Raw genomic sequence first — 24,587 nt, forward strand, 5'->3', positions numbered from 1 at the left:
TATATTTATATGTGTATATATATAAAGCATATGTATATGTTTTTTAAGATTCTTTTCCATTATAGGTTATTACAAGATATTGAGTATATTTCCCTGTGTAATAGAGTAGATTCTTATTGGTTATCTATTTAATATATAGTAGTATATATATTTCAATCCCCAACTCATAGTTTATCCCTCCTCCCTTTCCTCTTTGTTAACCATAAGTTTGTTTTCTATGTCTGTGAGTCTATTTCTGTTCAGTAAATAATTAATTTGTATCTTTTTTTAGATTCTATGTATAAGTGAGAGCATATGATATTTGTAACAAATTATGTGATACATTGATACATATCATATTTGTATCATAAAATATTTCAAACTTCAGAGCACATTAGAATCACCTTGAGGGCATGCTAAAACACAGATTATTGGGTCCCCCTGCTAGAGACTCAGATTCTGTAATTCTCAGGTGGGAATCTAGAATGTACACTTCCTAACAAGTTCCCAAAGAATGCTGATACTGTTGGTCTGGAGCTGACACTTTAAGAACCACTGGTCTAGAATGTAGGGTGAGGAAGGAGGACTTGCCCTCGTACCCCAAACACACACCAGACTTATCCAAAAACACGGAATAAAGCAGTTTGTTCCAGTTTCCGAGTCTGTCCTGGGCTAAGGAAGTTAGGTGAAATTGTCTTCTAGAATGCATATTTTGGAGGCAATGAAATGTCAGCGGAAAAGGCTTCTGTCCATCCTGTGAACTATATAGTAGAGGGGTTTTGGATTTGAGTCTGGAATCAATGAATGAAGAAGTGAACCTTCAGAAGTTCCCATTGTGGCTCAGCAGTAACAAATCCAGCTAGTATCTATGAGGACACGGGTTCTATCCCTGGCCTCAATCAGTGGGTTAAGGATCCGGCATTGCCATGAGCTGTGGTGTAGGCCGCAGACATGGCTCAGATCCAGTGTTGCTGTGGCTGTGGTGTAGGCTGGCAGCTGCAGCTCCAATTAGACCCCTAGACTGGGAACTTCCAGATGCTATGGGTGCGGCCCTAAAACGCAAAAAGAAAAAAAAAGAAAAGAAAAAGAAATGAAGAAATGAACCTTTAGACAAATGCAGAAGGCATATAGATGCCCTCAGAAAATAACCTGGGTGAAGATGGAAAGTGGATGCAGGCAAGTGGGTAGGAAAACAAAGCTACTGACTAAGGACTGAAACAAGGAACACTCACTCGAGCTCAGACTCAGTCTGTCTCAGTCTAGCACATGCAATAAAGAACACAGGAAAATGTTGGTATAGTCACTGTGGAAAACAATATAGAAGTTCCTCAAACAACAATAACAAAAACTCTCACATAACCCAGCAACTCCACTCCTGGGTATATATCTGGGGGAAAAAAAAGCAAATACCAATTCAAAAAGATAAATGTCCTAATGTTCATAGCAGTGTTATTTACAGTTCCTAAGATAAGAAAGCGACATATGTCCATAAACAGATGAATGGATAAAGAAGATGTGGTACATTCATGCAATCAAATACTACTCAGCCATAAAAAACAATGAAATTTTGCCATTTGCAGCAACATGAATGGACTTGGAAGGCATTACGCTAAGTGAAATAAATCAAAGAAAGTCAAACATTCTATAATATCACTTATATGTGGAATCTAAAAAAATACGACAAATTAGTGAATATAAGAAAGAAAGAAAGAGTTCCCATCCTGGCACAGCAGAAACAAATCCTAGGAACCATGAGGTTGTGGGTTCAATTCCTGGCCTTGGTCAGTGAGTTAAGGATACGGCATTGCCTTGAGCTGTGGTATAGATTGCAGACACGGCTCAGATCTGGTGTTGCTGTGGCTCTGGTGTAGGCAGGCAGCAACAGCTCCAATTAGACCCCTAGCCTGGGAATCTCCATGCGCCATGGGTGTGGCCCTAAAAAGACCAAATAAATAAATAAATAAAGAAGACTCACATTTATAGAGAACGAACTAGTGGTTACCAGTGCTGAGAGGGGCAAGAGAGGGGTATGGGAGTAACAGGCACTAACTATTAGACATAAAATGCACTATTTGGATATATTATACAACACAAGGAATATAGCTAATATTTTACAATAACTGTAAAAATTGTGAATCAGTATTTGTACACCTGTAACTTGTATGATATTGTATAGCAAGAGTACTTCAATAGAATATATATTTTTAAGAAAGAGCTAAGGAAAATGGCAATTAGATTACTGAGCTGCCATCAGAAATGCCAAAAGTTTTTTTTTTTTTTTTTAAAGCCAAAAGTTGGGTGTGGAGGGCAGCACAAGTGTTGGGTCACTGAGAGAGAAAGCAAAGTCGAGCTGTCTCTTCATTCGTTTATTGAATTATTCAGTCAGCATTTGAGGGGTGTTTCCTATGTGCCAGGCCCTGCATTAACTAAAGACTGGGACACAGAGAATCAGAAGGCATTGCCTATGCTCTCAAGGCGTTAATGCTCCAGAAAAGAGAAATGGTGTGTACACAGAGCTCTGACAAGTGGCATAAATGTCTAAGAGAGGTACAAAGCACATCAAAAGAGAGACATAACCTCTGCCTAGCAAAAAACCTAGCTTTCAGGCTTCTCTTGCTTTTATCATTGACTGAATGTTACTTTACCCCAGAGTTCTATCCTCAGACTTCTCAATGGTAAATTCTACTGGTCACCTCCAAAGGGTGGATCCACCCTACATGCTCATGACCCTGAATTTCCATCTCCAGCCTGATTTTTCCCAAGCTCCATCTCCCATGCTATCATCTCCAACAGTTACCTGGGCGTGAATGCCTGAATATCAACCCCTCTACCTCAACACGTCCAAAGCTAGAGTCACTGTCTTGTATATTTCTAATTGTAAAAGACAATGACTTGATTATCAAAACAGCCTCCCAAGCTAAAGTACTAGAGTAAACCTTGGCTCTTCCCTCTCACTCATTTTCCATTCCCAATGTTACCAGAATCTCTCATCTCCATCTCCCTAACCATTTCTTACCTGACCTTTTCTCTATTACCATTGCCTTCATCGTCACTCCCCTGGGTTATTGAAACTGCTGCCCCTGAAGTTTCAAGTCTCACCCTCTGCTTCAAGTCTCACCTCTCCCTAGGGGCTTGCCTTTCACACACTAAAAAGCCTCTGGGAAGCTCTGTTTGCTACTTCGGGCAGTTAGCAGGATGGGGAAGAGATGAGGGCCCAGGGGTGGCATGTTGCAGGATCTATCCAGGGTCCAGTGAGTGTCTCAAGGACCACAGCCATAAATGGAGATGGAGCTGAACCAAGTCTTGGCCATCTCTGAATGCCAGGCAAAAGACGTTCAACTTTATTTAGCTGGACATGGGCGGGGGGTGGTGAGAGAAAACTTTTGAAGAGCGATGTGATGAAATCAGAGGTATGCATTAAGAAGATTAATTTGGCAGTAGCTTATAGAAAAGATTATATGGAAAATAGATTAGCAGCAAGGAGACCAGTTAGGACATACTTGCCAAAGCCTATTTGATCAGCAATGAAGGTTTGGATTTGGTTGGCAGCTGTGGAAACAGAAAGTAAGAAATTGCAAGGACAGGGGTGAATATTTTGGAAATAGAATTGCTTTTACGGTTTAAACTTTGGTGCCTAAGAGGGGAAGAATTCAAACAAAATTCCTGAGGTTTTTAGCCTTGACCAACCAAACATGGTAATGTCACTTGGAGAAAGGGTGATGGGGGAGGGGGGAGAGGCGGAATTTGGAGTTCACTTTCAGACGTGTTGAACACGAGGCACAGCTGGGATGCTCAGAGAGCCGGGAGATGGGGGAAGGAATGGTCAGGCCAAAAAGAACAGTGTGGGATGTTCCTCCACAAGGGTGGAGAAAGGGATCAAGGTGGAAGGAGGACAGAATACTGCTGGGCTTAGGGATGATAAGAACCCGTGGAGTAAAAGAGATCTCATAAGAGGGAAGTGGCAGGGAAACTAGACTGTCATCCTTGACGCGCATGATGAGAAAAGAGAAGTGATGACCCTTAAGGGGTGATGGGAATGGAAGGGTGGGAGGGCAGTATCACCTCGGGTGATGTGAATCAATTTTCAGGCACCAAGGAAGTAGAGAGATGGGGAGAAAGTGGGTGCAAGTTCAATGAAGAGTAGATAATGGATAATCCGAGAAGAAGACAAATTCAGGTCAGAGTGGGAACATTATAAATGTAAAAAAATGGGGGGGGCATTTGGAAAAAATGGTGAGCTTTCTTCTGAATGAAGGAATGCAGGAAGGAGGGTCAAGGAATAGTTAAAAGAAAGGAAGGTTAAGTGTTTAATCCAGATCTAAGAATATGTAGGAAGGGCAATGAAGAACTGATAAGGTACAGATGTGGATATAAGAATAATCAAGCTGAAATGAAGGTTACTCAAGAGTTAAATGATAATTTTGAGGGCATGATCAAAATAATTTTGTCACCTTTTTTTTTTCTTTTTTGGCTGCCCCACGACATGTGAAGTTGCCAGGCCGGGGATCAAATCTGAGCCTCAATTACGACCTACACTGCAACCTAGTGTGCCAGGCCAGGGATAGAGCCTGCATCCTGGTGCTGCAGAGATGCCACCAATCCCCTTGTGCCACAGTGGGAACTCCTTTGTCACTTTTCCCTTAAGCAAGCTTAGCACATGGCCACCTTCCACAGGTGTTCTCCAATTAGATGGAGAGGGGACACTCAGATGAGGACATGACAAAAGATTAAGGATAAGAGGCATCTAGGGTGCCTGGTGAGAGGAACACTGAAGACTGACCACAGGACACAGGCTGGGAGGGAGGGCAAGCAAATCCTGAACAGGAATGATGAGGGCGCCAGGGTTCTTTGGTCAGAGGTGGAAATGGGTACCATTAAAGAAAGCTTAAGAGAAATGCAGTTACATGAGGAACCAGATTTCAGCTAAAATGAAGAGGTAGAGCTCTTGGGACATTTGCTGAGGATGGAGCGGAGTGGGGACAAGAGGATTGACGTTTCCTGGGACTCAGTAGAAGGAAGAGGCAGGGGAGTGATTTAAGTGGCATGAGCACAAATGAATGGAGAAGCTGAAAGGGGGAAGAAGAGAGAGGAGTCTGTTCCTCTGGGGATGCAGGAAAGCAAGGTGATTTGTAGGTTAACCCCTTTTGTGAATGTAATTGATTGGGTCTTGTCGATTGAGTCAACTGGAAAAACCAATCATACCTCTGCATCTTTAATTGATAAAGCAGGTCAACCTAAGGATTTCCCCATTGTTGCATTCTCACCATCCAGTCATCAAGACACTGAAGGCCTGGTTTGGGGACAGAAAATTCCAAACAGGAATGATGAGAGCTCCAGGGTTCCTTGATCAGATGAGGAGATGGGTACCACTAAAGAAAGCTTGAAAGAAATGCAGTTACAAGTGAAACCAGATTTCAGCTGAAGAAGACGTATAAAGCATGATTGCTGCAGGGACATCTGACTTGGTTTAAACTTGCATTGTCTCCCTGGCCTCTGCCTTTAAATATTCAAATTACTCCCCTTTCCACAAACAAGACCTTCGGTTTCCTCACTGCCTCGGTCTTCCTGTTGGAGAGCCCATCTCCAGTCATCCCAGGTTCTAAAGTGGAGAATCATTTACACTCCATCTTCAACACCCTGCCCCTCTGGCCTCCACCGGCTTAGCGGCTTAGCACTGTCGCATCCATCCCTGCCTTCTAAACCAGCAGCCCCATATCAGCCTGACTCCTATTGTTGACATTGTCGGGGGTGGGGATGCCTTTTGCTGAGATCCATGTCTCCTGGTGGAGCCCAACTGGCGGTCTCCCTAGGAGGCGTTCCCCAGGCAAATTCGCCAATTTACATGGGCTGACCAATGTCCAAAGTCAACTGTGCAGGCTCAGAACCACTGTTTCATCTGAAATATCAGAGACGGACTTTTGCAACCAGAAACACTGAAGTGCAAATTATAAATAGGAATTTAGTACAGTGATATTCCTTAAGAAACCTAACAGTCACACCGGTCAGAATGATGGATCCTTTCCCTATTTCTGTGGGAAGTCTTTGTGATACTGTTCGCTGCTCCAGGGAAGATCCTGTTCATAAAACTATAAATCTTCACTCCAAACAACAAATATTGCAACTTCCTTTTTATTTCCTTCCACCACTAATCAAGCTCGTGGATAACTCCCATCCTCTTACTTTACATATGCAAGTAGATGCCATTAGATTACATTCATGCCAGGCTGGCCTTGTGTCCATTCCATCTCTTTCCCCAGGTTATTAACCTCACTGTGTTTAAAATTAAATATAGAGGATTACAAAGGAAATCAGTGACATTAAAATGACACTTTACAATATTTTTCAGGAGTCCTCATTGTAATGAACCTGATTAGTATCCATGAGGACGTAGCTTCGATCCCTGGCCTCACTCAATGGGTTAAGGACCTGGTGTTGCCATGAGCTCTGGCATAGTTCAAAGACGAGTCTCAGATCCCACATTGCTGTGGTGTCATTGGCCAGCAGCTGCAGCTCTGCTTCTACCCCCAGCTGGGAACTTCCATGTGCCAGGTGTGTGGCCCTAAAAATGACCCCAAAAAAATTGTTTTCAAATTATAATATAATATATGTACATCTTTATTAATTATAAAATCTAGCACTGGGTCTAATGATGACCATAATTTCAAAGTAGTGATGAGCATAAAGAATATTTTAAAATATATCTGCCAACTAAATGTATACAAAAATATCTATGATTTCTGTTGGTGACAAGATCAGAAGTACTGCTAATAACTACTCTGGTTTGTTGTCCACATTTATAATTTAAGGAGATACGAAATTTCCTAAATTTAAGGAAATTCTAAAATTAAGATGTAATTTTTTTCATTCAACATCACAGTTTTTCTGAATTTTACCCACAGAATCAACAGTTTGTAGACCCCAAGTTAAGAACCCCAATGAATCAACTATACTCTAATATAAAATAAAAATTAAGTAAAATTGAAAAAAAAAAAAGAACCCTTAATAAGTTGGCTTGGCACCGCTCTGCTTTTTCTATGACATGCTACTTTTACAGTGTTTCTCACATACCAATTTCGAGGTTCTTTGGATAATTCATTCCAGTCTACATACGCTATGTACAGTTCTCAGATAGTTTCTCCATCTTTTTAAGAACATTGTTTCTCACATGTGGAATGTATGAGACAATCATTAAAAACTGGAAACAGGAGCTCCCTCTGGCATAGTGGGTTAATGATCCTGCTTGTCACTGTGGAGGCCCCAGTTCAATTCCCCACCTGGACACAGTGGGTTAAGGATCCAATGTTGTTGCAGCTACAGCATTGGTAGGTCACAGGTCTGGCTAGGATTTGATCCCTGGCCTGGGAACTTCCATATGCTGCGAGGGCAGCCAAAAAAGAAAGAAAGGAGAAAAAAAAAACACTGGAAAGAAATGAAGTACCCACCAAGTGGTAAATGGATAAACATATTGTGGTATATTCATCCAAATGAATACTACTCATAAATTAACAGGAAAATTAATGAAATTGGCAATAAGATGGATGAATATCAAAAGAATATTAACAGAAAGAAGCCGGAATCAAAAGGCTACATACTGTATGATTCCACTTATATGGGTATAAAGGGTAAAATTATAAGGACAGAAAGCAGATTAGTGGTTGCTAGTGGCTAGGCGGAGGAAAGGAAAATTGTTACAAAAGAGTGTGTGGAAACTCTTTGGATAGAAATATTCTAACTCTCGGAGTTCTCTTGAGGCAGAGCAAGTTAAGGATCTGGTGTTGTCACTGCAGCAGCTCAGGTTGCTGCTCTGGCACAGGTTCAATCCCGGGCCTGGAACTTCCACATGCCATTGGTGCAGCCAAAAAAAAAAATTCTTACAGCGTTCCCATTGTGGCTCAGTGCTTAATGAACCTGACTAGCATCCATGAGGATGCGGGTTTTATCCTCTGCCTCGCCCAGTGGGTTAAGGATCACGCATTGCTGTGAGATGTGGTGTAGGTCATAGATGTGACTCAGATCTGGCATTGCTGTGGCTGTGGTGTAGGCCGGCAGCTGCAGTTCTGATTCAACCCCTAGTCTGGGAACCTCCATATGCTGCAGGTGCAGCCCTAAAAAAAGACAAAAGACAAAAATAAAAAAAATCTAACTCTTGATTCTGGTGGACTGCATACATTTATTTATCAAAATTCATATAACTGATGGTGGCATACATTGGCTCACATTCAGAAGATGTTCAATTGCTGTTTTTTATTCAGTTGATAAACTTATAATATCCCTGCATTAGCCTTATTTCCAAGGTTGAAGGATACATACAAGTGGCCAAAGTATGGATCCTGAGTCATGGATCCTGGATGATGGCTGTAAATTGATTCTGAGGGAGGTATGGGTACAGAGATAAAATCAATCAAATAAATTCTGTTTAATTGTACCTGTTGACCTGAACCTCAGTAGAGTCTCCTGGTAAACTGAGCTAAGCTATAAAGTAATCACAGGAATGTATTTGGAGAGGAAAGTATTCTGTTACATACAAGCTCTCCATCAGGTCATAACCTGCTTCCTGTTGATCCTTTACAGGGTATGGCCATGTACGCCCATCCTAATGGCATCAAATCTCGGGCCTGCTTTGCCACATGTGGCCACAGTGCATGACCGCCATGGTGGAAAGCAGAGAGAAACCCAAACAAAACCTGCCAAATAGATAGAAGAACTTTGAATCTCCTCTTCTCTGTGTAGCTCTCCTCTCATAGATGGGGATAGCTGAGCGTTAAGTGACCCTAGAAGCCAAAACTCTAATTTCATCTACCAATGACTTATGGATAAAATTCTTAACACCTATGTGATCACTAAAACAGATGTAAACTTGGACCAAGGCATAGATGTCTTGACTTTCAACCATCTGGATGGCTCACATAAGGCAAATTCAAAGTTCCCCAGATAGAGACAGGGTGGGTTCTTGAGCCTGGGAAAGGCTGAGGTTGCTGCTTTTGATTATAGAGTCCCTAAATACAACAGCAGGTGAAATACAAGTTGTGGAACAGTCTTGAAATAGGGAGCTCCCAAGGGTCGCTCCCAACTTTCACTAAAATTCAACCATGAAACTAAATTTACCATTAATAAGACATAAAATATGACATAATTAACACATCCTAGTTAAAGTTTGCCTTTTCTTGGATGGTTGCCTACCTGGACAATGAGAGAAGGGAAGACCAGAGGAAAAGGATTTTTCCGTATTTATTCAGAAATTCCCAGAGGAAAGACATACTAGATAAGGTAGAAACAAGCTTCCTAGTACAAGAAAAGTATATGCTCTATCATGAAGGAAGAAAATTCTGTAGGCTCTCCCATAGGCTGGATGAAATACTCTCAAAAATGAGTCAAATCCCTCTGCTCTAATTCTTTGTTTACTCAGCAACCATATGACTATTCATTAAATTGGTATTATGGTTTTAAAATGCGTCTTTTATGATTTTCTTAACGTTAATGAAATCCTCAGGGCTTAGTCCCCTCAAGGGGAGCTGACAAAATTGAATTCTTTAGCCTGCCAAGATCCAGGACCCCCAAACAATGTCATCCCCATTCACCCTCACCAGCCAGCTCTGCCATGAGATCCAAACACTTGGCCAACAACTCTCCACTCTGGCTAATCAGCTTTCTCACACGAATATTATGGGGCCAAAATTATTATTAGCAGAGCCAAGGGATCACTGGCTAACTGTTGACATGCACCTTCAGAAAATAAATGAAGAAGAAAGAATTTATGATCATAATTTTAGCAAAAGAATAAATAAGCTTGTCCATTACAAAGGAGAAGGCAGGAGAACATTAAATTCAGTCTGAAGTTGTTCATTAACTACCATATATTTCTGTAGTCAAAGGAAGGATGTTGTCATCAATTTAGTATTTTTTACCTCAACTAAACATTTAAGCTTCCACCCCATGGTCAGAATGTGAAGAAAAATGGTACATGGCTAAGAAAAGACACACATTTATAGCATGTATGGTTCACTAATGCACCTTCGTTTTCTGGCACTGGATCCTGAAGCTGCTGATATTCGCCCTAGAAGACACAGTTTCTACAGCAACCACTTAGGACCCCAGGAATGTGGTGACCCTTGACCTTCATTCATCCCTCTTGGTGGATCCCTTGTAACCATCTTCCCAAAGGAGATTTGACAAAAGCAAATAAACACGGAAAGACAGGCCTCTTATCTTTGGGAGTTTATGTTTAGCCTTATAAACCTCTTTCATCACAAATTACCTCTCAGGCAAGAAACAGTGGACTTTTCTCATATTTGTCACTGCCATTTGCTCCAGACAAGCATTCCTTTGCCCAAGAATGCATTCCCACTCTCATCACTTCTTCCTCCCTCTTCAGCCTTGCTCTTCTCCCATGTAAAACATAGTTGGCTTCTTCCCCTGGGACTCCCTCTCCTTTGCTTCACATGATCTGCCCTTGCTCTTTAGGTCTCTGCCAAAAATTTTCATCTTATATGTAAAAACATCATCTCTATCTCTGCAAGTATATTGGTGATTCAACAATCAGATTCATTATGCTCCCTGCACTCTGATTGCCTCCCTTTCCCTTTATCTCCTTGTCTTATTCAAATTCAATTTTTTTTTAATGATTTCCAGATCAATGATAGTTCAGAGGGCAAGCAAGTTAAAGTGGCCAAGTGATGAGACTTGGAAGGTGTGCTCGTGCCTTGAATGGTACAGTGAACGACAAAGTGACATTGATGGGGTAGAGTGGGGATGGATCTAACATGAGGAGATGTGTCAGGCATCAAGATGGGTTCCTGTACTTAGGTTAAAATTCATAAATGGGGGAGTTCTCTTCGTGGCTCAGTGGTTAACAAATCTGACTTGTATCCATTCGATCCCTGGCCTCACTCTGTGGGTTAAGGATCCAGCATTGCCATTAGCTGTGATGTAGGTCGCAGATGCGGCTAGGATCCTGTGTTGCTGTGGCTGTGGTGTAGGCTGGCAGCTGTAGCTCTGATTTGACCCCTAGCCTGGGAACTTCCCTTCACTTCAGGTGTGGCCCTAAAAAGAAAAAGAAAAAAACATAAACAGTACCACAGCAAGATATCACCTCTCTGTTAGAATGGCTACCATAAAGAAGACAAGTGACAGTAAATGCTGGCAAGGATGTGGAGAAAAGGGAACCCTTGTGCCCTGTGGGTGGGAATGTAAATTGGTACAGCCACGATGGAAAACAATACAGAGGTTCCTCAAAAGATTAGAAATAGAACTAGCATGTAATTCAGCTATCTCATCCCTGGGTATACATCCTAATACATGAAAAGGATCTCAAAGAGTTTCTGCACCCCATGTTCATTGCAGCATTATTCTCAACAGCCAAGATATGGAATCAACCATGAATGGATAAAGACGGATATACATTTATGCGGTATACAATGGGATATTACCCAGCCATGAGAAAGGAGGAAACCCTGCCATTTACAACAACACGGATGGACCTTGAGGGCATCATGTTAAGTGAGAAAGGCAAGTATTGCATGCTCTCACTTATATGTAGAATCTAAAAAAAAAAAAAATTGAACTCATAGAAACAGGAGAAGAGTGGTTGCCAGCAGCTGGGGGTAGAGAAATAGGGAGGGTTTGGTAAAAGGGTACAAACTTTCAGCTCGAAGACAAATAAGGTCTGAAGACCTAAAGTAAAATGTGGTGACTACCATTGATAACACTGTATTATATGATTGAAATTTGCTAAGAGAGTAAAACTTAAATGTTCTCATTAAAAAAAAAGATCAGTATGTGAGGTGATGGATGTGTTCATTAACTAGATGGTGGAAATCTTTACAATGTGTCCATGTATCAAATCACCACGATGTACACTTTAAGTATCTTACAATTTTGTCAATTATACCTCAATAAAAGTGCAAATAAAAATGAGATAAAATGCAGAAATGACAAAAGCACAGATAAAGGATAATATCTGGTGATCTTAGATCATCGTGACCAAGAGGTCGCTATGGGCAGTGTTCTGATAAAGGGATGAAGTCAGAGCTGGTACAGTGACAGATGTACTCAGGATGCCTCATTCGCAGTAGAGGCTTCCAAAGAAAGTCCTGTGTATCAGCCTGATTCCACCTGGAGCATGTGTCCAGTTCCGAGCATCCCATTTGAAAAGAAACATTGACTGATGGGAGGATGTCAGAGGAAGAAGGTTGGGGTGATCGGGATTCTGGGAAGTGTGTCTGAAACGGAATGGTTCAAAGGAGTGGGAACATCTATATGACAAATAGAAAATAAGCTGCCACTCACCACTCAAAGGGCTGTCAGAAGCCCAGCAATCTCAAAGTCAAATTTCCAAGAGGCCGAACAGGAACACAGATGAGAGGAACAGGACGTGCGTAAGGAGAGAAAAAAGCTCAAGTGTGAGAGTGCCACTGGGAATGTCACTTAGCCTCAGAATCAAAGGAGAGGCCTGGGACCCAGGGTTTTTCCTTTACTGACAGTGAGAACCTAATAATTACTGTCACACGTGAGTGTAGACCTACTCCTGCATTCCTTTCTGACTTCCCAAGAGAAGCCAGAAATCCACGTTTTTATGCAATATTTCTCAATTTTTCCTTTTAACAAGTACTTCAATTTTTTCTTTTTTCTTTTTTTTTTTTGACTGCCCCACAGCGTATGGAGTTCCTAGGCCAGGGATTAGATCCAAGCCACAGTTGCAACCTACACTGCAGCTGCCTTAATGCCAGAATTTTAACCCAATGTGCTGGGGCTAGGGATGGAACCTGTGTCCTGGCACTGCAGAGACACCAATCCTGTAGCACCACAGCAGGATCTCCTCAATATTTTTTAAAGAAACATGCCATAGGCCAAATGTAACGTGTCTATGGGCCAGTGGCAGCCCAAGGTTTCCAGTTTGCAATGTCTGCAAGAGACATTTTGATAGAAGTGGCACTAAGATGCATAGATGAAAGACTGACTTGGGGGTTCCCGTCGTGGCTCGGTGGCTAACCAACCCAACTAGGATCTATAAGGACATGAGTTCAATCCCTGGCCTTGCTCAGTGGGTTAAGGATCCAGCACTGGCTTGAGCGTGGTGTAGGTTGCAGATGGTAGGTTGCAGATGCGGCTCAGATCCCGCATTGCTGTGGCTGTGGTGTAGGCCAGCAGCTACAGCTCCTATTTGACCCTTAGCCTGGGAACCTCCCTATGCCTCAGGTATGGCCCTAAAAAGACAAAAACAAAAACAAAAAAGACTGACTTGGGACATAGGAGAAAACTGAAAGGTTTAGAACTCATAGTCAGAAAGCACACTCTCCACCCAGGTTCTGAGCATTGAGAAATAGGAGAATATTAGATGACAACAAGTAAAAGACATAAAGGATATTCTCTGTAGTGGAGATAGTGAACAAAATTATAATTATGGTTTATACCAGAAGAGTGGCTTACAGTTTGCCAAGAGCTTTTTTGTCACTTCATATAAAAAGTTACTACAATAGTTCTTTGAAGTAGGAAAGCAGGTATTTCTATTTTACAAATGCATAAGTTGAGTATCTGAGATATAAAATAATTCCAAGAAAGTCATCCTGGAAACTGGGCGAGAGGATTAGAACTCAGGTCACCTAACTTCAAAAACTCTTTTTTTTCTTTTTTTTTTTCAGGGCCGTACCCGAGGCATGTGGAGTTTCCCAGGCTAGGGGTGGAATCGGAGCTATAGCTGCCAGCCTATGCCACAGCCACAGCAGTGTTAAAAACTCTTTAAAACTCCATCAGAGTCATACTCTGTAAGGCTAGAATATTCCATTCCTAGCTATGCTCTGAACTGCATTTGCTCTGTGATGCTTCCCCGTAGTCAGCTCACACCCTTGCACCAGTCCGAATTCCTGGAATGCCTTTCCTATCCCTTCCACCGCTCCCTGAAAACACCCATCCTTCCTGATCTCTTGTCCAGCTTCTTCCATCATGACCATCAGCTATGGGAATCCTCTCCCAGATCCCAGTGCTCCAAACTGGACTCACCCTTGATGTGTAACTGCCCACAATTTTTGTCTGTCTTCTCTGCATCTTCTTTATACATATCTCTATCAGGATGAATCAATCTTTATTCTATCTTAATCCATGAATGAAGCCACACAAACATATGTGCACATATGTACACGCAAGAGTTGGTACTTGATCAATGAATCAGCCAATGATTCTAATTCCTGGACTTGTAAGTTGGTCAAAAGAAAGAGAATCTTGTCAACCATGGCTTCTAGTTCTCATGGTCATTTCTACTTTCTTTCAGAAATTTTGATTCTGACAAAAGCCAGCTGGGTAGCCTTGTTTCTTCACATTCGGTGCAGGACAGATCATAAAAAAAATACCTGGTTCTCTGTACTTCAAGCTAGTGGATGCCAGCCTAGTGGATGTGTCTTTAATTCCTTGGGTTGAGACTCTTGTCTCAGAACAAAAAAATCATGGAAAAATTACTAAGTTAATCCTCCAAATGACTTGGTTTGGCTGAAACATACATATTTATATTTTTGGCTGCACTTGTGGCATGCAGGAATTTCCGGGCTGGGGATTGAACCCAAGGCACAGTAGTGAGAACATCAAATCCTTAACCAACAGGCCACCAGGGAACCTCCAAGTATTTTTAAATGTAAGCACAACCAAAAGTCTTTCCTTGTTGACTCATGGACATATGTCAAGGGCAATGGCATTTTCTAATGCACTATATTTAAGCCCAGGTAGCCAAACGTCATTCAGTGTGAAATAAACTATGACAACTTGCAGCTATCATTTAAAATGAATGATAAAATGTATAGAAAATGGAAATAAGCATAGAAATAGGTAAAGGAGAAGAAAATGCCCAAGAACATGGCTGGATCCTGCCCAGCAGGGAGAAGAACTTTTTTTGTTGTGTTTTGATTGTTTTGTTTTGGTGATCTAGCTGGTCAAATGACCTGCTAAGAATATTTCACAGAATTAATGTTCTGATGCGCTAATCTCTCTAGGCAAGGTTCATATTTGTGTGGGTTACTTATTCTCCCTTTGTTGACTAAGTCAATAATCAGAATCAGCAGGTTTGGAGGCGGCTTGGCAAGGATCAGCCGCCTGGCTGGGGCAAAGTGAGTATAAAAGCCCAAAGCTGGAAGCAGCCTTCACAGAGACCCACCAGTTCTTGGTAGGATGGCTTCTTACCGTCTGCTCCTCCTTTGCCTCGCTGGACTGGTGTTTGTGTCTGAGGCTGGCCCTGCGGTGAGTGTTTGACTCGTTGAAGCCCTTTCATATATCTCCTATGTATGAAGTGGAAGTGACTTCTTTCTGCTTTGCCAACCAGCTTTTATTACCAGGGCCAACACATCCCACATTTTTTTTTTTTTTTTTGTCTTTTTAGGGCCACATGTGGAAGTTCCCAGGCTAAGGGTTGAATTGGAGCTACACCTGTTGGCCTATGTCACAGCGACAGCAATGTGGGATCCAAGCTGCATCTGTGACCTACACCACAGCGCACAGTTACGCCAGCTCCTTAACCCACTGAGCAAGGCCAGGGATCAAACCTGCATCCTCATGGATACTAGTCGTCTTGGTTACTGCTGAGCCACAACTGGAACTCCCACATCTATTTTTAAACATCATTGACTCCAACTTCAAAAGGAAAGGAGTTCCAAAGAGTTCACCAAACTGGGGGCTCACATCCCCGCTTGCTCTCCTCTATGGCTTTGTTGTGTTTTTGTGCTTCAATTTCTTCAGCTAGCTGGTAGAAATAAAGATCTGATGTTCCAGAAGTGGTAACTCTTTAAGTTTTCAGAAGCTTGTCCTTTGATCAAGTTGATTTCCCTCTAGCTTTCCAAAAATATGTAGTGATTAATCTTTGAAAGGCTTATGGCCAACATTTCTAGTCAGATATTCTTAAATCCCCTAGAAGAATTAACTAAACTATAAAGTGGGTCATGAAATCATCTGACATTATTTTACAACCACTAGTAAGAGGCAATGATGACAGTAACTCCTGAGTAAAATGTTTTCAGGAAAAAGTATTTGGTCCTCCAGCCAAATTACTCCAGCAGTAATTCCACTCAGCAGAGGAGGCTTAACAAAGCAACTGTGCACAGACGGTCTGTTTTCTCTCTTCAGATTCATCACACAGGCCCTGTCAAGTGCAGCGTATTTAAAGGCAGAAACTGTCTTTCTTGGGAAATAATCACGTCTGTGTGATGACCCCAAGTCAGGGAAGCTCATTCACTGTCAACACTTCTGTGGCAGGAAATAGGATTCGCATGTCCTGCCTGCCTGGCTGCTGATCTAATGCCACCAAGGATGCATCCTGTCAGTCTTAACAACCTTGTTGACTTGTCTCTCTCCACCCAGGGTGCTGGTGAATCCAAGTGTCCTCTGATGGTCAAAGTCCTGGATGCTGTCCGAGGCAGTCCGGCCGTGAACGTAGGCGTGAAAGTGTTCAAAAAGGCTGCTGATGGGACTTGGGAGCCCTTTGCCTTGGGGTAAGTGGCCCCCTCCCCAGGAAACGCAGAGGGGGGACTCAGTAACCTCTTCCAGTTCCCCCGCTCCTTGTTAGAGAGAGGGGCTCATATTGTTCCCCGAATAATCTCCAAGCAATTTGAAAATGTGCCTCCCTGAGAAGGAGAGCCTCTTGCCTTGCTCTCTGGGGGTGACCAGACCCTGAGCAACATTTCAGACAGTTCCCTACTCCCTACACCAGTTCACGACTTTTCTGGGTCACACACCACTTGAAAAGGATGATGAAAGCTGTGAACTCCATGCCCAGAAAAAGGCACATGTGCAAGGACCTACTGAACAGATGGGGAACTATCTTAATATTTTGTAATAACCTTTAAGGGAAAAGAATCTGGAGAAGAACAGCACTGTGTGTGTGTGTGTGTGTGTGTGTGTGTGTGTGTGTGTGTGTGTATAACTGAATCACTCTGCTGTACGCCTGCCACTAACACAACATTGTAAATCAACTATACTTCAATTTATAAAATGCACATAGACACACACACACAAATGTGCATGTCATTTCAGGGATTTCACAGATTCCTTGATGCCTGCATATAACACTCAGGCTGGGACACTCAGGCTGGGAGTCCTTATCTTGCAATATTAGGAAAGATGTAGAACTGGTGTTAACTTATCAATGAAAGGAAAGGAATTGAGGGGCAGCATGGAGGAGGCAGCTATTTGTAGTTTATCTGGGTCACCCAGAGCCCAGGACTTTTGTCCAGCCAACACTCGTGCTTCATACACTCTCAAGGCTGGGGCTATTGAGCTCCATAAGAAAGGACACAGAAGAGAAAGAGGCAAGCCACCAAGCATAGCCACAGACCAGCCTGGCCATCACCCACCTTTGGTGCCAAAATAACTTCTCACCTTCATTGGCTGCTTTATAATTTTCATGGTTTTTTTTCCACCTCCACTAGCAAGAATTCAAAGAAAATCATATTAGTAAATCTATTCCAACTAACTAAAAGAATGGACAACCAAGAATCCCTCAACAGGCATTCCCACTGTGGTGTAGTGGGTTAATTCTCTTGCTTGTCTCTGAGGAGGTTCTGGTTCAATCCCTGACCCAGCTCAGTGGATCTGACATTGCTATAGCTGGTGTAGGTCACAGCTCCAGCTCAGATTTGATCCCTGGTCCCAGGGGTGGCAAAGAAAAGGAAGAAAGAAAGAAAGAAAGAAAGAAAGAAAGAAAGAAAGAAAGAAAGAAAGAAAGAAAGAAAGAAAGAAAGAAAGAAAGAAAGAGGAAGGAAGGAAGGAAGGAAGGAAGGAAGGAAGGAAGGAAGGAAGGAAGGAAGGAAGGAAAGGATCCCTCAGCACCAAGCCATACTGCTAAGTATTTATATCTCCTGGGAATAGTTTCAGTGAGTTTTAATTGAATCCGAAGGATCACATGATGATTCTTGATCCATCATTGGGAAGGTCATTTTCTTTGGTGTGGTTTCAACTGTGTTTTTATTTGTTAATTTATCAATGTGTATATAGAATGCCAGGCATGCTGTGGAAAGTAGTTAAGGGAATACTCTAAGCCTGAGATAGAATGGACACCCCAAAATTCAGATGTTTGTGGAAATTTTTTTTTCTGATGATAAGCCAAATAAGGGACTTGGGGTATTTTCCTCCTGGAAAAGAAGAAAGGTGGGTGTGACATGGTCAGAGTCAGTAAAACATCTCTCATTTTTATCTGTTTTAGTCCTTGAGGTCTAGTGGAGAGCAACTTCTAACATCAGCTATTGAGCAGGCGATTATATGGAAATAGAACTTGCGTAGTCAAAAACAGATGAGTTGCCTAGTATTTGTGGACAGCAAAGGGTTACCAATGAGCTTAATTATATAAACAATGAAAGAGTCCGATATGGTTTTCTCATTGTACTTTGGGGTTCCCACTGTGTGTACAAGACACCCTCTTTGGAAGACACCTTCACGCCACAGGGGAGGGGAGTGAGGCCCTGAAGTCTCCAGGAACTACAGAGTTGGAGCAGCTCATGGCCATTTCCAGGGCTGGTTAACCTTCACCCAAACATCAACCTGAATTGCAGCGACTCTTTTTGAAGTGAAGATTCATAAGAGAAAAAATTCTACAATGAGCTTTTTGAAACATGCCTCCAGTTACAAATTTCCTGTCAGTTAATTTTAGACAGTTATTAGAATTTTCCCTGTCCTGAGCTAGTTGAGGGGGAAAAAAAAAATATATATATATATATACACACATACATATATGCACAAATTGCATGTCTGAGTCTATGAGGTCACGTACATGTGAGTGTGTGTGTGTGTGTGTGTGTGTGTGTGTGTGTGTTGTGGGTGGTGGTGGTGGTGTCACCTTGCCATGGCATTTATCCCCTCAATGCCTCTCTTAGCCTGGCCTTTTGCACCTTCTAGGAAAACCAGTGAATTTGGAGAGCTCCATGGGCTCACAACAGATGAGAAATTTGTAGAAGGCATATACAAAGTGGAATTGGACACCAAATCCTACTGGAAGGCACTTGGCATTTCCCCATTCCATGAATATGCAGAGGTGAGTACTCGGACACTTCTGTTGTTTTTTATTTTTTGTTTGTTTGTTTTCAATCCCAGGCAATGCACCATTTGCCCAATTCACACCATGGAAAAGTCAAAAGGAACATACTGGATTAGCATAGCCCCTCTTCCCATTCTACAATCAGAAATCCACAACATTCTTAGAGGCAAACTTTTATTTTTATTTATTTATTTATTTTTTTGTCTTTTTGCCTTTTCTAGGGCCGATCCCGAGGCATATGGAGGTTCCCAGGCTAAGAGTGGAATCAGAGCTGTAGCCGCCGGCCTACGCCACAGTCACAGCAACGTGGGATCCGAGCCACTTCTGCAACCTACACCACAGCTCACGGCAATGCCAGATCCTTAACCCACTGAGCAAGGCCAGGGATCGAACCCCCAACCTTATGGTTCCTAGTCAGATTCATTAACCACTGAGCCACGACGGGAACTCCGAGACAAACTTTCTAAGTGCCTTGAAAACTCATTTAGTAACATGACCCCAACTTACAAGATGCTCTTTTAAGACTTCATTCATTCCTCTGAATCTGATCATTTGCCTGCTGAAGTAATATCAATATGTCGGATTATTAGGCACACTCCCCCAAACCCCACTTAAGGGGTTATACAACAATAAAAAAAATAGATGCATCATTTTACTTCTCTAAACTCTGACAGCTTTTTCATTCCAAAACACATCTGGCTTCCAGAGGTTTAGAGAAGGGATTTTAGACAATACATGTAGAAACAGTAAATTCAAAATAGTAATGATAACACCACAGATAGCAATTATCAAGCATATACCACCATGGTTTTCTATAGTTCTAATCTTGATAGACAACTCATGGGAGTGATTCCTAGTCTGATCCCCATTTTACAGGTGCAGATGGTGAGGCACAGGGAAGTTAAATAGTGGTCAAGGTCACAGAGCAAATGAGGGGGGAGGGGCAGTAACATTTACCACCAGGACCCAGGCTGGGTTTAGCCTCAGGTGTGCCTCAGCTTTCTTCCTGTGAGCAGCCAAAATGATGATGATGATGATGATAATAATAATAATAAAAGTCACACTTGTAACCCTTGGTTCACATTCTAGTCCTCTGCTTATGTGGGAGTGGGAACTTCCAAGCTATCCAAGCTAGCCTAATCTCCCTACCTCTTCTTTGTCTGTAGTTCTTTAAGTCATTTTGAACAGATGGCTGCCATGGAAATAGAATCCAGACATGTTGGTCAGAGTTAAAGATCAACTAATTGCAGCAAAAATAGCTCGGCATGAAAGGCAACCACTCTCTCTGGTTTAGTCATGGATGAGACTTTCAACTGACCTAAAACCATTCTTTTAGTAGATAGTGTTGCCGAGGCAACTGTAGGGGCCTATTTGATTTCTGGGACCCCCCACAAGTCACCAAGGGAGCCCTGTCTACCACAAAGTGTGTCTCTGGCTACTTCTCAGTCCAGCAGAAAGATGCAGAGCTCTAGTCCTGGGTGGTTGCAGGGTTTAGATGGCACCCAGCACAAGACGTTTGCCCCTAGAGTCTCAGACCCTTCCCTGGAGCACCAGCTCAGTCTCCCTGTGATCCTTGTCTGCCCTGGTCCCAGCCTTGTGAGACCAGCTGAGAAGATTTGGTGCTGTACTGCCCATGATGCATTGTTCCTATTTATTAGATGTTAGTTTCCTTGTCTGCTCTTCAATCTTTAAGTATTCATTCGGCTAACATTAAAAAAAAAAAAAAAAAACTTAGGGAGTTCCCGTCGTAACTCAGAGGAAACGAATCTGGCTAGGATCCATGAGGACACAGGTTCGATCCCTGGCCTCGCTCAGTGGGTTAAGGATCTGGCATTGCCGTGAGCTGTGGTGTAGGCCGGCAGCTACAGCTCCGATTCAACCCCTAGCCTGGGAACCTCCATATGGTGATGGCCCTAAAAAGCGGAAAAAAAAAAAAAAAAAAAAAAAAAAGTCCTTCATGTGTGTTGAGCACTCTGCTGGAAGCTAGACATTCAGAAGTGAAAACACATCCCTGCCCTTGGACTGGAAGGGAAGGGATGGATGGAAGACATGGTAAGCAGGACCATGAGTCCAATCTGGAGCCTGAGTGGATATGGGGTATGAGTGAGAGCATGAGAAGTCATGCACGAGTCCCCGTGTCTCACTTCAGTGACTGGTGAGTGCATGGTGGGTTCAATCATGAGTTCCTTTTCTGCCCGCTTCTTCTAATGGGCCTTCCAGAACACCGCTATCCTTCAACACCAGTCACCTCGTCCTTGGTCAACGACCCAGGTGGCCCTCTTAGATTCAGTGGGGAAGTTCAGAAATTTCCTTTGGAACTATTAGTCCTCTTTGTGGATTTTTGAGCACATGTACAATTTTTAGGAAAAGTCAAATGAGGCTGGAGGCCTCAATGTCACTACAAGAGGTCAGAAATTTCTTGAGTTGCTTCCAGAAACTTGGCCTTTAAGGATGCCCTTTCTCCCACAGAGAGATTCTTCAGTGATTCTCACCTCCTCTTGCTATTTTTCTTTACAGTATGGCTCAATCAGATCTTTTTTTTTCCCCTCCTTTTGCACATAATCAAAGTTTCCTTTGTCTGTATTCAAAATAAAAGGTACTTATCCAAGATGGGTTCAATCCAGGACCTGTATACAAATGAGTAATATCAAATACTTCCTCTCTGCCCTCTGTCTCTCTCCTAAACCAAATTTATCTCTACTTGCTTCACTCTGGGCATCTGAACCATTCCAGCACTGAATCTCAGAAGCTCTACTAAATTTACCTAAAGTATATGACTACCTGGAACTACACTTTGAATAGACTATTTACCCAACTCCAAAGCTTAAATGAGCTCCAACACGTGCACATATCTCAGAATTCCAACAGGATCTTCCATACTCTGCTTATATTGTAAATAGAACATTTTAATGCTGTTACTCTATATTTCCTTGCCTACTATATACACAAAAATAAACTTATTCTTCCTATGTTAGAAAAAACAAAGGAAGAATGGGAGAGAAACCTCTGGGTTTAGAGACAGGTGTCGTAAATTCTAGCCTGGCTCTGCCACTACATGAACAAGAGCCAGGCATGGGTCTGGTTTTCATATCTGTGAAATGGGAAGAATGTTCCCTTCCAGTTCGATGCCAAGTCTCTCAGTCTGCAGTGGGAGTGGCAACCACCATTCTCAGCAATTCGGGTCACTGAATGCCAGTTTCTGCATTCTCTCCTCTGTTTTCTAACACCAAAAAATGGACATGAGCATTTAGGAGCTCTGTGACTTCCCTTGGTCAGGGTGGGGTCACTCTTGATTTTTAGTGCGAATTTGCCAAGAGACAGAGAGACCTGATTATACAGGCGAAAGTGAAGAATCTCATTGAAAGCGCCGTGCCAGGCTCCAACAGCTGAGCTCGCCAGCATATTTGGATTTTTGCCTTTGGTTCACACTGCTCCAGAAAACAAAATAAGAAAATAAAAATAATGACTTTGGCCCTGGGCTTCCAGGGATCGCTCTGTCTGGGACTCACAGTCTAGGATCCTGTGTGTGTTCTGCCCTAGGTTGTGTTCACAGCCAACGACTCCGGCCGACGCCACTACACCATCGCTGCCCTGCTTAGCCCCTACTCTTACTCCACCACAGCCCTCGTCAGCAGCCCCAAGGAGGGAGCACTTTGAAGGACAAGGGACAGGCTTGCATGTAACCAGTAGTATTCCATTTTTATAAGCAGTGTTTTCACTTTATAAACTATGTTAGAAACTCGGGCAGAGACAATAAAACATTCCTATTAAAGCGCTTCTCATTTAATTCAAACTTGCTTTCTTTATTTCCTTATTGTCTTAAAAAAAAAAAAAAATCCAGGGTGTTCTCATTGTGGCTCAGCAGTAATGAACTAGTATCCATGAGGCCTCCAGTTTGATCCCTGGCCTCGCTCAGTGGAGTAAAGGATCTGGCATTGCTGTGGCTGTGGTGTAGGCCAGCAGCTGTAACTCCAATTCAACCCCTAGCCTGGGACTTTCCCTATGCTGCGAGTGTGGCCCTAAAACAAACAAACAAACAAAAAATCCAAACTTTTACAGAGATTCAAAGAAACTAAAAAAAAAGAAAAAAAAAGTCTCTGGCTGAACTCAGGGGGAAATCCAAATTTCCACTGTCTTTCAAGCTAAGAACATATTCGACCTGGTCCGCAGCTATTAAAAACACAGACGCTGGAGTTCCCATCGTGGCTCAGTGATTAACGAATCCGACTAGGAACCATGAGGTTGCAGTTCGATCCCTGGCCTTGCTCAGTGGGTTAAGGATCCGGTGTTGCCATGAGCTGTGGTGTAGCTCGCAGATGCGGCTCGGATCCCGCGTTGCTGTGGCTCTGGTGTAGGCTGGCAGCTACAGCTCCAATTAGACCCCTAGCCTGGGAACCTCCATATGCCGAGGGAGCGGCCCTAGAAATGGCCAAAAAAAAAAAAACACAGGGAGTTCCCGTCGTGGCGCAGTGGTTAACGAATCTGACTAGGAACCATGAGGTTGCGAGTTCGGTCCCTGCCCTAGCTCAGTGGGTTAACGATCCGGCGTTGCCGTGAGCTGTGGTGTAGATTGCAGACGCGGCTCGGATCCCGCGTTGCTGTGGCTCTGGCGTAGGCCGGTGGCTACAGGTCCGATTAGACCCCTAACCTGGGAACCTCCATATGCCGCGGGAGCGGCCCAAGAAATAGCAACAATAACAACAACAACAACAAAAAGACCAAAAACAAAAAACAAAACAAAACAAACAAACAAAAAAAACACAGATGCTGAAAATGAGAAAGCTTTCTTTTTCTCTCACCTTCTGTGAGTAGCAAAAGACAAATTCTAAGGGTCCTCTTCTGTATTCTGTGCATCTCCTTTAAGTGCTTTGCTGATTTCAAGAGGAGCACAGCTCCACTGGGACAGACCAGCAAGGACTCCTGCCCTCTAACCCAGCTCAGAACCACCACAGCCCACAGTCAGTGACTATGGGATGTAATCAGAGACCTCTCACACCCCTGTTCACCTAGACAGCCCCAAATTCATGTATTGAGAGACTGCTTTATGCCAAGCACTATTTGAGGTGATTTGAGCCTAAAAATAAGATCAAGTGTCTGCATATAAAGAGTTTTTGTTTTTTGTTTTTTTTTCTTTTTAGTGCCACACCCGAGGCATATGGAAGTTCCCAGGCTAGGGGTCAAATTGGAGCTACAGCCACGGCCACAGCAACTTGGGATTGGAGACAAGTCTGCAATCTATACCACATCTCATGGAGCGCCGCATCCTGAACCCACAGAGCAAGGCCAGGGATCAAACCCACATCTTCATGGATACTAGTCGAGTGTTACTGCTGAACCACGATGGACACTCTTTTTCTTTTTTTTTTTAAGAGTTCACATTCTTTTAAGAAGATAACTTTGTCAACGTGATTTGGCAGGGGCTCTGGTACAAGGTGGGTGGGAAAGAGGGACTAGAAAATAGCTTGAAGAAGCCAGAGAAGGACTCAGAATAAATTGCACTTATTTGAAATATGATTTGGTGGTTTATTGGGTAGGAAAGGAGGCGGTATTTGAGATGGAGTGAGAAGAGATTGTACAGGCAGGCCAATCCAAAGACCTTGATAAGCTG

The 24,587-nt window shown here is 42.8% G+C and overlaps 1 protein-coding gene across 1 annotated transcript; it reads left to right on the forward strand.

The window, feature by feature from the left end:
• On the forward strand, nucleotides 15,115–22,751 carry TTR (transthyretin). The gene is given in 4 exon segments (NM_214212.1): nucleotides 15,115–15,198; nucleotides 16,312–16,442; nucleotides 18,841–18,976; nucleotides 22,520–22,751. Coding segments are annotated over 4 exon segments (453 nt in total). The 5' UTR covers nucleotides 15,115–15,129; the 3' UTR covers nucleotides 22,637–22,751.

The sequence above is a fragment of the Sus scrofa genome, chromosome 6 (genome assembly GCF_000003025.6).
Source record: "Sus scrofa isolate TJ Tabasco breed Duroc chromosome 6, Sscrofa11.1, whole genome shotgun sequence".
Classification (NCBI taxonomy): Eukaryota; Metazoa; Chordata; class Mammalia; order Artiodactyla; family Suidae; genus Sus; species Sus scrofa.